Source organism: Corapipo altera, unplaced genomic scaffold, assembly GCF_003945725.1.
Source record: "Corapipo altera isolate COAL_440 unplaced genomic scaffold, ASM394572v1 81, whole genome shotgun sequence".
In the NCBI taxonomy this organism is placed as follows: domain Eukaryota; kingdom Metazoa; phylum Chordata; class Aves; order Passeriformes; family Pipridae; genus Corapipo; species Corapipo altera.
Window position 1 is genome coordinate 922,480 of NW_020884987.1, and position 12,756 is coordinate 935,235.

A 12,756-nucleotide genomic window follows, 5' to 3' on the forward strand; every position below is an offset into this window, starting at 1 on the left:
GTATTGGCATGTCTTTTTCTTCAGCAACATAAATCAAGCACTTTTCCCTCCTTTACTTTTCCCACTAGTTTTCAGAGGGTAGGCTTTAATCCATGCCCATGCTATCCTCTTCTTTTTGTTTTCATTTACAGCTCCTTAAAAGGCTCAGAGTTTTTATCAGGCAACACTTTTTCATGCTCTCAGCATCCTGGTTGTCCTTAATATAGAAAGATGAACAATGATTTCATACCACTTTCTCAATGTCTTCCCACTTTCTCCTGATTTTAAAGCAGAGAACATCTGTACATTGGGTTTGCCTTGTGTAGTTTGCAAGTGAGTCTGATTAAGATGACCCAGGGACCTAAATTTCATTGGGAATGAAGAAAACATAGTAACAGCCACTGCAGTAAGCTAGTGGTGTGCAGTCTGTGCTCCAAAAACAATTAATGAATAATTTATTTACTATGTAAAACCTACCTTGCTCTTTGCCCTCCCTGCTCTGTTGTCTGTGCTGGGGGTGTGTGAGTCAATCAGACAGTGTGGATCAATCCACTGCTGTGGAGATCAGAGAAACCCATTGGAGGCTCTTTAGTGGTGACTGGGTTGGATGCAGTGCCAGGGCCCATGGGGACCAACAGCCTTTAACAACCCCAGCCAGCCCATGTGGGACCCCTGCTCTCCCCAAGGCCAGCATTCCCATTTAAGCTCGGGCCTGGGGCTGCTTGTGGCTCCTGTCAACCCTGTTTGTTGAGTTGCTGGCCCTTGACAGGCTGGCAACCAGGACGTGCCACAAGGAATGGTGCTGTGCTTGTGGAGGGATTTGATCTTTCTCTTTCAAGACTCTTATAACTCTCTACAACTTCTCACTCTCTGCCTGAAAGAGGAAATGGCCTCAAGCTGCACCACGGAAGGTTTAGACTAGACATTAGGAAGAAATTCTTAACTGAAAGGTTTGTCAAGCATTGGAAGAGGCTGCCCAGGGAAGCAGTTAAGTCCTCCCCCATCCCTGTGGGTCTCTAAAAGTCGTGTAGATGTGGCACTCAGGGTCATGGCTTAGTGGTGGGCTTGGCCGTGCTGGCTTAACAATTGGACTCAAATACCGCAGAGGACTTTTCCTACCCTCAGGATTCTATGAGCCAAATCTGCTGGTTTGGGCTGTGCATGGCAGGTTGAGCAATAAATGGTGGTCAGTGTGTGCTAATGCATGTGCTTTCAGTGTCTGCTGTTTAACTATTGTGTGCAGGCTGTAATTGGCTCCTCCCTTTGCAAAGCTTGCTGTGTGCAGCCCTGGCTCAGCAGAGCATTTCCTCCCAAGGATGGGCATGTGAAATGGTGCCTGCAGAGGCGTCTCACAGCCTCGTTCAAGTCCTGGGAAGCTTCTGCAGATTAGGCATGGACTCTCTGCCCAGCATCACACCCCAAAATGTTTGAGTCACACGCAGCTTTCTTGGATGAAAGATGTCCCCAAAGACAGGACGAGGCTCCTGGGCAAGCAGAGTGGCTCACATCTCAGCCTCAGGAGAGAGCCTGTGCAACCCCAAAAGCTACTCTGCATTGTCCCACCAGTGCCCCTGCAGCTGCAGTCCAGTGAAGCACTAGCAAAAGCCTGGCTGATGCAGGTTCTCCTCCTGCTCTGTGAGTGTTCCTTGAAGACGGTGGAATTGCTTTACAATTTCTGAAAGAGGCCTTTGGATAAAGCCTGGCTGAGTAACACTAAGTCCCCATCTCTGCCCCCAAGGCTCAGCGAGGCTGACTCGCTGACACTCTCTGTGCTGGGAGTTAAACTTTAATACAAACCAGGGGAGAGGAGCCCAGCCGTGACTCAGCCTCCCATGTTCTTCCCCTCCCCACTGGAGAGGGTGGTTTGGCAGGACAGGGAGTGGGACAGGACACAGCAGGGAGCACCTGCGGCCCAGGGGCTGCCCTGGTGATGAAGCCCTGTGACCCACACGAGAAGAGAGTTGCTGTTGTCGGAGGTGGCCTGGTAGGAAATGCTCTTTAGCTGCTGCATGACTGTGTTTGCCAGGGAGCTGGGGCTGTAAAAGCACTGCCTGAGCTTGGTTGGATGTTTGTCTTGAAATCATTCCTCTGTGAGATGATGGGGCATCGGAAAGGGGCTGGTTTTCTTCCCGCTGTAGGAGGCTCTTGTCCTTTTCTCTGAGGAAGGGGTTTGGGTGGTGGTGGAGCAATGGTGCCCACGTACATTAAATAACATGCCTTGATGGGCTGCCAGATCCCCCTGCCCCTTGGCTGTTTCTAGCTGTAACCAAGTCACCAGTGTGAAATGCTTTGCAAGGACTGAGACTCAGTAAATGCCAGGCTAAGAGGAAATGCCTTCCTCTGCCCACTTTTGTTTGGGAATGGTTTTCATCCCCTGCTACTTGCGTAGTGGTCTGACTCTAGAGGCCAGGCTGGATGGGGCTCTGAGTAACCTGGTCTAGTGGAAGGTGTCCCTGCTCATGGCAGGGGGTTGGAATAAGATGGTCTTTAGGGTCTCTTCCTAACCCAACCCGTTCTGTGAGTTTATGATCCTATGATAGCATGGAGCATTGCAGCACCTAACATCTCTCTCTTGACTTTTTGGACAGCTTCTTGGAAAAGGGTGATGACATAAGAGTCTGTAGTTCTGACAGCAATTAGTGATGGAAATAAACAAGAAAAAAATTGATTTAAATAACAAACAGGACATATTCATGCTGTTCTCCCCCACTGTGTTCCCAAGGGAACGCTGCAGCACCCAGAATTCTATTGAGGAAGATAAACACAGTCCAGAGAGGAGTTGGGAGCTTGCCTGTACCAGCTCCTGCTATCTCTGGCTGAAGAGATTAACCCTGCTGCACTCAGTCACTGTGTGTAAACAAGCCTGAGCTTGGTATGACTTTATATGAAGAGTTTTGATGGGTGGCTTTGGTCTTGGAGACTTTGCAGACACATCAGGTCTGCCAGAGGACTACTCTTCAGCAAAAAGTCCTCTAAGGCTTTTGGTCAAAGGACTTACCTGTACATGCTGAGCTGCATCCCCTGATCACTGCTTTCCCTTGATGCATCTCAGTAGTAACCTGTGGAATACTTCATCCACCATTCCTGGTCCTTCTCTTGTAGGTGGGCGCGTTAAATGCCTGTTTCTTTGCTAGACGAGGTTTCCATGTTGATGTTTACGAAGCCAGAGAAGGTAAGCTCAGCCTGATCATTACTGCGTGAGCTCACTGAAACCACAGAAAAAAAAAAGAAATCTGAAAGTGTGATAGTTTGGGGATATTCTTTTCACTCTTCCCTTTAGGTCCTGTGGGGGGAGGGGAGCATTTATTTGAAGTATGTTGCCTTGTGTGGAGAGAACCCACCCTTCAGCTACTAAAACAATGCCCTTTTTATGTTCTTGGCTTAAATATTGATTCAAATCCTCGCCTTTCAAACTTAGTCTCTGCACGAAGCATTATAGTCCAGAGCTGTACCAGAAGGAGAGATGGAGTGCTCTCAGGAAGCCTCCAAGTCCTCAGGGTGCCACAAAAGAGAAATCATGACTTAGAGCCAAGGTGCTGGCTGAAAGGCAGAGAAATCGTTCACCTTCAGTATCTGTCAGCTGGCAGACAAAGAGAACCTGGGGAGAGGTGGCAAGCCAAGCAGCAGGTGAAAACGACACCATGGAAGGTGAAACTCAGGCATGCAGTGAAGGGAAGGAGAAGCCACTCCTGATACGTGATCTCTGTGGAAACTCTTGCTGCTCTGACAGACATCAGGACAGGCAGTTCTGCTGCATGGTTCATGGTTGCTAGAAGTTCCACAGGTTCGCAAAGCCTCTGATTGCCTTCTAAATTGGATGGATTTTACTGCTGTACTCCATCTTTTGGCCCATTGCTTACAGTGAGATGCATGAGGATGCTCTGCCCCCTGCACTGGCCAGGCAATCTGGGAAGGCTGAGTGAGGCAATTCTGAGGAGGAACGGGCTGGTACCCAGACATTTCTATCTGAATAGGAGTGAAGAAGGTGACCTGCCAATGTCCCAGAAAGTGTCAGTCTGTGGGGTCTCAGCAGAACCTGCCAGGCATTCGTCGCTCAGCGCTCTCCATTTAGAGGGGAAATGGCTCTTAATGATAAGGGGCCCCCTGGCACTCTGGGGAGCTGTCAGGATCCAGCATTCCCTTTGCAGCACTGGGCTGCAGCTGCTTCTCCCCAGCTAGAGGTGGCCCAGAAGCTGCTCAGCCCAACACCTAAATGTGCCTTTTGACACTTGCCCTCTCTGCACCCAGAGCGGGAGGATGGGGACTCCCCACTGCCCCTCCTGCCGTTGCTGCAGGGGGTTTGGAGATGCTGCCCAGACCAGGCTGTGGTGTCAGTGCCTCCATAACCAACTGTTCTTCCCATGCAGACATCCGAGTGGCCAGCTTTGCCCGTGGTAGAAGCATTAACTTGGCCCTGTCTCACAGAGGACGCCAAGCCCTCCGAGCCGTGGGGATGGAGGAGCAGGTACCCTGGCAGATCCTGTTGGTGGTGGGCTCTCTGTGGTTAGAACACTCTTGACTTCAACTGGCAATGGACAGGCTCTTTTCTGCTCCTCAAGCATGCAGAGGTAGCTCTGCTTTCATGAGGGTGGAAGTAGATGTCTCCCAGGTAGACCTCTCCCAGGCAGACCTCTTTCACTGCATGCCTGCAGCCTGGCTCTCCCCTGCTCCATGGCACAGCTGCCAGCAGGATCTCCCCCAGCCTGGAGGCAGCACCCAGCCCCAGGCGGCTGGGCTCTGCTCCTGGCAGTGGGTGCTTCCCCAGGACACCAAACACTCAGGCAACACCTACCAGTGTTCACCTCCCTTCCATGTTCTCCTTCCTCCTGGAGGTGAGGGCAGGAGTAGACTGACTCCCAAAAGAGCTGATGTCCTAAAGCAGGATGCAATAAAGGGGTCTTGTTTCTGCACTGACATGTGCAAATTCTCCCACAAAACCTTCATTCTGCAAGGTGCTGGCTACAGTTTAACATCCAGCTGTTGGTCGTGATGGGATGTCCTCGCCCCTGGATCTCTGCAGAGGAGCCCAAGCTTTGACAACACATATCCCAGTCCCAGGATGTAATTCGTCTGTCACCCCCTGCCCTGTCCAGCACCCTGGGATTTTTCATGTCCCTTCTATCCAAAAATAATTTCCCCCTGATTTTTATGGGAATGAGCTTGTGAGTAACCTCAGTAAACTGTAGTGACTCGGTGTGACAGCCCTGTAAAATTTTCCCTGGTGACTTGGATAAGCACACAGAAAGGTAGGAGCAGAAAGCACCCCATTCTTCCTCAAGTGCAGTGCTTGGGGAGGGGGGTGATGCTTGGTAACTTGTGTTAAAACCCCACGCTTTTAGCCAGAAGTGTGTTCCCTTCTGTTTCAGATTGTGTCCAAGGGCATTCCCATGCAGGCAAGGAGGATACACACACCTTCAGGGAAAAAGTACTCTATCCCTTACGGGAAGAAGAACCAGGTACTGAAGATGCTTTGCAGGGCACAGGGGGCCTGTGTCTGGCATTTGTGCCTCTGTGTCATGGGCAGTCTGGGGCTCATGCTCTTGGGGAGGATGCAGGAAGGGGATTGCGTGACCTCCGGATTCAGTGGGGCTGTTTGAAGGGGGGAGGGTTTCCTCTCTGGCCATGCAGAGCAAAACTTCAGCAAAACCTTCTGAACCCCCTGTTTGTTTGCCTTGCAGTACATTCTGTCTGTGGACAGAGCAAACTTAAACAAAGAGCTGCTGACAGGTAGGTCATCACTTCTGTTTGCAAATATTTCTACACCCTTTTTCCTGAGGATTTCGGGTTAGCCCCATAACCAGCAGATTTTGGGCACTAAGCTCCCTTACCCGGCTCTCAGAAAGTGCAAACATGAACTAGCCGTGTTTTTAAGAAGAAAACCTGTGCTGTTTCCCAGCTAAAGCAGGACATGCCTCCTCATCCTTGTCATGTTTTGTGGCATTTTCCATAGCTCCTGATTGTACAGAGACAAACAGAAATTGGAGCACTATGGGCAAGTATATAATCGTAACAGGCCAAATTTCCAGTGTCTGCCCATTAACTGCAGGCACCTCATCCCATCCTGAAATTCAGTGGAATGATGGTGGAAAGTAGTCAATGACTTATGTCATTTTGAGGAAGAAAGAAATCTTTGCAGGAGTCCTTGCATTTTTTAAATAGTTTTTACCATAGCTTATCAGTCCCAGTGTGCCCTGCCTGCTGGCCCTTACTCACCCAGCAAATTATTTCCTGTAATGGCAAAACCCCCTATAATTTAGGGATCTCTTGGAAATATTTTTGGAGTGACAGTAAACCCCTCTACATTAAGTTGTCTTTTCTTTTCACAGCTGCTGAGAAGTACTCCAACACTAAGCTGTACTTTGGACATAAGCTTGTGGAGTGCAATGCAGAGTTGGGGACGTTATCCATAAAAAGGTAATCCCTGGGCAAGCGTGGGATCAAGTGTTGTGGTCAGTTAGTTTCTGCTTAATCATTCATACAACCTCAAACAATTGAGCAATCTTAGTGTTGAAACTAGTGTGTGTGTGTGGAAGGTGTCCCTGCCCATGGCAAGGGGTTGGAACGATATGAGCTTTTAGGTCCCTTCCAACCCAAATCATTCTGTAATTCTGTGACCTTGTTTCATAGTTAGGTGAAGTTCTAGTCATGACCCAACCCACCTGGGCATGCAGGCTCAGCAGTGTTACCCCAAGGCTGTCTGCTGCATTGTTGGGTACAGCTGGCAGAGTTATGCTTTTGATAACCTACAGGATAATTATTTGTCCTAACACTGAGTTTCCCAGGCCATGAAAGTCAGTCTTCCCTCACCCCAGAAGATTAATAACGCTGGAGGTGACCCAGTCATTTTGCAAAAGGTGCTGAGCTGTCCTGGAGTTACAGCAAGATTAATCATAGAATGGTTAGAGTTGGAAGGGACCTTAAAGATCAGATTGATCCAAGGGACTCTCTTTGCTTTCAGATCTGACCAGCAGACCTTGGAAGTCACCTATGACCTCATTGTGGGCTGTGATGGAGCCTTCTCAACAGTCAGAAAACAGTTCATGAGGCAAACGCGCTTTAACTACAGTCAGCAGTACATTCCTCATGGCTACATGGAGCTGACCATCCCTCCCAAAGATGGAGATGTAAGTGTGCCTGTCCCAGAGGCTGCTGTGACCTTTGCAGCTTGGACACCCTGCCCCCTTCTTATGGTGGCTCTGCTAGAACAGCTTTAGAGAAACTAATTTCTTACCTGGGGTTCAGGAAAGGGGTTAAACCTTTCCTGGGAGAAGGCAGGGATCTCTTCCTCTTCCAGAGGTTGGTACCTGGCTGCAAAAATCCTAGAGAGCCTGTCCTGGAGCATTGGGGTTAACTCTTGCTCTGAGAGGTCCTGAGGGTATGGGAACATGTCTGAAAGGGTATCAGCAACTGCAGAGCAGCAGATTTTTTTCCATTTTTCACATATTTCTTACCCTTTCATCTTCCCATGTGTCTCTCTGAAGCATCAAGTACCAGACAGGGGCCCTGTAGTTGTTGTGTCTTCCCATGGTACAAAGAATGGGAACTAGTGTCAAGGATACAAGGTGATTTTCTCTTCTCTTTCAGTTTGCCATGGAACCAAACTACCTCCATATCTGGCCAAGAAACACCTTCATGATGATTGCACTGCCCAACATGGTGATAACCCATGGTCATGCTCTCTTGGGGCACAGGATGGAGCTGGTGGGGATGAACTGGCTGTGGTGGCCGGGATTGGGAGGGCCAAAAATCACAGAATAACAGACTCGCAGGATCAATTAGGTTGGAAAAGACCTCTGAAATCTTTCAGTCCAACCTATGACCAAACACCACCATGTCAACTAGTTCATGGCACTGATACCACTTCCAGGTTTCCTTAAGCATCTTCAGGGACGCTGACTTTACCACCTCCCTGGGCAGCCCATTCCAATACCTAATTACCCTTTCTGTGAAGAAATTCTTCCTAATGTCCAATCTAAACCTGCCCTGGCACAGCTTAAGACTACATCCTCTCCTACTGTCGCTGGTTGCCTGGGAGAAGAGCCCAACCTCCACCTGGCTACACCCTCCCCTCAGGTAGTTGTAGGGAGCGAGAAGGTCTCTCCTGAGCCTCCTCTTCTCCAGGCTGAACAACTCCAGCTCCCTCAGCCTCTCTTCATAGGGCTTGTGCTCCAGATCCTTCACAAGCCTTGTTGCCCTTCTCTGGACCTGCTCCAGCCCCTCAATGTCCTTCCTGAACTGAGGGGCCCAGAACTGGACACAGCACTCCAGGGGTGGCCTCACCAGTGCCAAGTACAGGGGAGGAATCACTTTCCTGGTCCTGCTGCCACACTGTTCCAGATACAGACCAGGATGCTATTGGTCTTCTTGGCCACCTGGGCATGCTGCTGGCTCCTGTTCAGAGAAGGTGCCAGGAGGGACACCCACCCCTTTCACAGCCTGAGGTGGAGCCAGTCCTGCCTCCTGCGCTGAGCAGGTACCTGTGATACCTCTCCCTGCCCACGCGTCTGAGCCCACCCAAACCCCCAAAACAGCCCTCTGCAGCTGGATACCAGGAGCACCAGGACAGTGTGCCAGGTCCATGCTGGCCAGTCACACACCATCTGGTTCTACCTGCCCCCTGCCTGCCCTGAGCTTGGGCAAGCCCACCATGGGAAAGGGGGTGGCTGGGCACTCGTCCTTTGCCTCTCCAGTGGGTCACTGCTATTGCCGGGTGACAGGCTGGGCAATGAGCTGCTGCTCCACATGCCACATGCTCTCTATGGTCTCTGGACTTCTTACTGACCTTCCTCCCCGGCTGGCAGGACAAGTCCTTCACCTGCACGCTTTTCATGCCCTTTGAGGAATTTGAGAAGCTCACGATGGGGGACCAAGTGCTGGGCTTTTTCCAGACCTACTTCCCAGATGCCATCCCCCTCATCGGAGAGTAAGTGTTCTCATCTCCCCTTCTCTCTCATCAACACAGTGCTGTGAAGCCAGGGAACAAATCACTCAGCCTTGAGCCCTGGTGATGGGGTTGTGATGGATCCCCCTATGTGGACTCTCTCACTGCTGGGCAAATGGCACAAGGGCAACAGCACAGAGCTGGAGCATCCCACACCTCCTGGGGGCCCTGGTGGCAGTGGGGACCAGGACCAGCCTTTCCAGTACATGTTCTGATGGCTGTGTCTCCGTTCAGTACATCCTCGTTTTCCTGCCAAGAGGGAAGCCTCCCCAGACAGTGGAAGCTCCAGCTCACACTATTAATGCTTCTCCTTTGCAACACAGCTATCTGTTATGGGATGGGCTTTTTTTGGATTATATCAATGGTCTCAGCTGTGTTTGGCAGTTTTCTTTCCTCTTAAGACTTATTGCAGGACTTCATATTAACTCAGAAACTCAGATATTCTCTGGTATATCCTTCCTACAATGACCAATGTCCACCACTGCTCACAGTAAGAGGACCGAGATGTCAACACTCAAATTGTGTGCAGAGCTTGAAACCTGCAGATAAAACCTTTGGTCCATAGGGGGAAAGTTAATGAAATAGATTACCTGGCTCCCACATTTTTCCCAGCACAAATAGCCTAGGACATGGGTTTGGGTTTTGCATCCCAAAGCTGACAGTGCCTTCCTGAGCTGGGACGTGGCACGACTTGCACTTCTTCTCTCTTGTGGTCCCACAACTGAAGTATCTGTTGTTTTGCCTGAAGGCAAGAGCTGAAGCATGACTTCTTTGTGCTGCCAGCCCAGGCCATGGTATCTGTGAAGTGCTCTTCCTACCATCTCGCTTCCCGGTGCGTGCTGATGGGAGATGCTGCGCATGCTGTTGTGCCCTTCTATGGACAGGGCATGAATGCGGTAGGTTCAGGGCTGGCCCTGGTCCGTGTTAGTGGGGTCCCCACTCTTTTCACCCACAGTTGCCTGGTTTTAGTGTGTAGGTCCACAGAGTTCATGGGCTGGCCTGTCTCACAGCCTGATGTCCTCTGCATTGGCAGGTGTTGAGCTCCAGTCAGGGTGTCCTCCTGGGGAGGAGAGGGGACAGGGCAGTGATGCTACCTTCTCATGGGGCAGAGGACTGTGTGGGAGGGGGTAAAGGCTACTGGGAAAGGCAATCCCCTGGATTTCTCTCAAGACCCCTGGCAGAGTGGCCTGGAATAAGACTCCCACCTGAGGCTGTAGTTAGTGGGACCAAAAGCTACGCTAGCTAAGCATTCATGGGAGCGCTTCTCATGAATATGTGGCTCCTTATGCCTATTAACCCCCTAATTTTCCTCCCAGGGTTTTGAAGACTGTCTGGTCTTTGATGAATTAATGGACCAGTTCCACAACGACCTTGGTGAGTGAGGTGCCTGGGGAGGAGCGGGAGCAGAGGAACACCTATCTGAGGATGAGGGCAGCTGGATACCCTGCAGCCTGTGAACCATTGCTTTCTTCTGCCAGGTGCCTGCCTCCCTGAGTTCTCCAGATTGAGGGTACCAGATGACCATGCGATTTCAGACTTAGCCATGTACAACTACGTGGAGGTAGGCACACGGACCTGTGGTCCCACGGGCCGTGCACACAGCAGTACTCTTAGGATGCACACAGCAGGCAAGATCCCTGCAAGACTCTGTTTGGGCTCTCACCCTGGCAGACTTTAGCCTCAGAGCTCCTTGGGAATGCCACTGGCTAGGGAGGCTCTGTGTGACCTCCAGGACAGGCAGTAGAAGAGCTAGCAAAGCACGGGGGAGCTCTGCCAAAATTCCTGGCAAAGGCATGACTGTTGCTCTGTTGCAGATGCGTGAGCACGTGAATTCAACGTGGTTCATTTTCCGAAAGCACATAGACAACTTTCTCCACGCCCTCATGCCTTCCACTATTGTCCCGCTGTACACCATGGTAAGGCCAGTGTGTCCCCACTGCCTGGGCTGCCACCAGCTCCTCCTGGCTGCCTTTGTGGTGGTGACAACGCTCCTACAACCCTCCCAGGTGACCTTCACCAGAATTCGCTACCATGAGGCACTTCAGCGCTGGAAATGGCAGAAAAAGGTTGGTGAAGGGTGCCCTCGGGAGCATCCTGCATGCCAGCACTGCTCAGCTGCCAGGGGAGCTCTGGTGGTGGGATATCGCCAGGTGGGAGCAGGTGTGACAACTTCGCTTGGTGCCGCAGGGTAGGAGCAAACCTCTGATGACGTTGAGGTTTCCCTTTGCACTGGCAGGTAATTAATCGAGGGATCTTTGTCGTGGGGGCGGCAGGACTGGCTGGCACCTACCTACTGATCAAGCGTCTGGCATGGAACTTGGACTTCTGTGTGGAAAACTTGTGGAGCTGGTCCCGTTACCTGAAGAATATTGGAAATCTTCCCTTTGGCACACAAGTGGGTGAAATGTAAGGGGAGCTCCTTGTAATAAAAGTGAAGGCATGGGCTGTCAGCTCAGCTGGATGATGTTGTTTCTCTTGGGATGTGGCTTGGCAGCTGCTCCAGCCCCTCAGAAGCAGTTTAGTCTCTCTCCCTCTGCCCAGGTGAGAGGAGCCCATCAGGGCACAGAGTGCTCAGGGAGCCTGTCCAGGGGCTCAGGTGTGTGTCTGCCTCATCTTGGCAGCCTGCTCCCAAGTGCTGTGGTGTGTAGATGTGGCGCTAAGGGATACGGTTTACTGGTGGACCTGGCAGTGCTGGGTTAACAGTTAGACTCAATGACCATTTTTCCCAACCTCAGTGATTCCATGATTTTATGACCTGATCGGTGTGTGCTAGCCCGTACTGCAGACTGCTGCTCTTACCAAAATCAAGCCAACACCTTGGAGGTCCTTGAGCCAAAAAATAGCAGCAGGAGGGGATAGTGCTGGAAGGAGTATAAGGCCCACTTTCCTTCTTCATACCTTGCCCTAGACCCTCACAGTCACTGTTGAAGAACAACAAAATGGCCAAAATAAACTCCTGATTTGAGGCAGCACAGTCACTCTTGTTTGAGGTGGTTTACATACAGCTGCCAGCAAGTGGGCAGGGACAAGAACTGCTCTGCATCATTCAGTGAGTCGGTTTTGGCTTGCAAGGGAGCACCTTGAAGGGCATAGATGGCAAATTAGTGTAGAAGACAGCTTGTTTCTCTGGCCAGCATCTTTCCAAGGCACTGTACCCATGGGAGATGGTGGCAGCAATGACAGGGTGTGGCTGTAGTTTCTCCAATGAACACTTCAGCTGCTGCCCTTGCACCTAATTCTTAGAAGGACAGATGTATTTACTTTTGTTATGACCTACCCCGGAAAAAGGGGAGGGGGGTAACCCAGGTTCTTATCAATAATTCCCTTGGAGTGGATTAGAGTGAAACGACACTGAATAATTGGTGTCTGAAAACATATATAGGTAGGGTTTATTTTAACAATTTTGTTTTAACAGGTATGTTAGCATTTTGGGTGTTGTCATCTATATTATCTATCATAGGGATAAACCCTGGGGGGAAAATGCAGAAGGGAGAGAAACGAAAGACAGGATAAGGGTAAGGGAGAGTAAGGGAAAGAAAAGCTGAGAGCGGAAAGATGTATATAGTCACCACCCACGGGGTCTAGAGATGGAACTTGGTAGTTGCAGCTTCCATGTCTGTCAGTTGAAGTGGTGGCCTTGATCTGTTGGGGGTGAAGGAGGGAAGCCCCCACACTCAAAGATGTTATGAGTTACTATATCCTTGGTTAGTGTCACAGGCCATGTCACGAGCCTCCAGCATCTCCTGGGTCTGTGCTGAGTTTCTGCGAGGGGCCAGGCAAAAGGGTTTTTCCAGCCTTTCAAGATTGGCGGGGGAAGATGGGCTTTGATGGGCCAT

At 50.6% G+C, this 12,756-nt stretch overlaps 1 protein-coding gene across 1 annotated transcript; it reads left to right on the forward strand.

Moving 5' to 3' along the window:
• Positions 1–1,797: 1,797 nt before the first annotated feature.
• On the forward strand, positions 1,798–11,375 carry KMO (kynurenine 3-monooxygenase). The gene is made up of 15 exons (XM_027666198.1): positions 1,798–1,963; positions 3,082–3,151; positions 4,347–4,444; positions 5,346–5,435; positions 5,658–5,706; positions 6,306–6,393; positions 6,938–7,103; positions 7,564–7,635; positions 8,781–8,902; positions 9,669–9,816; positions 10,237–10,294; positions 10,399–10,481; positions 10,735–10,836; positions 10,927–10,986; positions 11,157–11,375. Exons 1-15 carry the CDS (start codon positions 1,910–1,912, stop codon positions 11,328–11,330), a joined length of 1,434 nt encoding a protein of 477 aa, XP_027521999.1. The 5' UTR covers positions 1,798–1,909; the 3' UTR covers positions 11,331–11,375.
• Positions 11,376–12,756: the final 1,381 nt, after the last annotated feature.

Coding starts and splice junctions, on each gene's coding strand:
- KMO (XM_027666198.1), top strand. CDS start 1,910: ATGAAGCCCTGTGACCCACACGAGAAGAGAGTTGCTGTTGTCGGAGGT. Junction 1,964..3,081: donor CTGTTGTCGGAGGTGGCCTG/GTAGGAAATGCT, acceptor CTTCTCTTGTAG/GTGGGCGCGTTAAATGCCTG. Junction 7,104..7,563: donor TCCCTCCCAAAGATGGAGAT/GTAAGTGTGCCT, acceptor CTTCTCTTTCAG/TTTGCCATGGAACCAAACTA.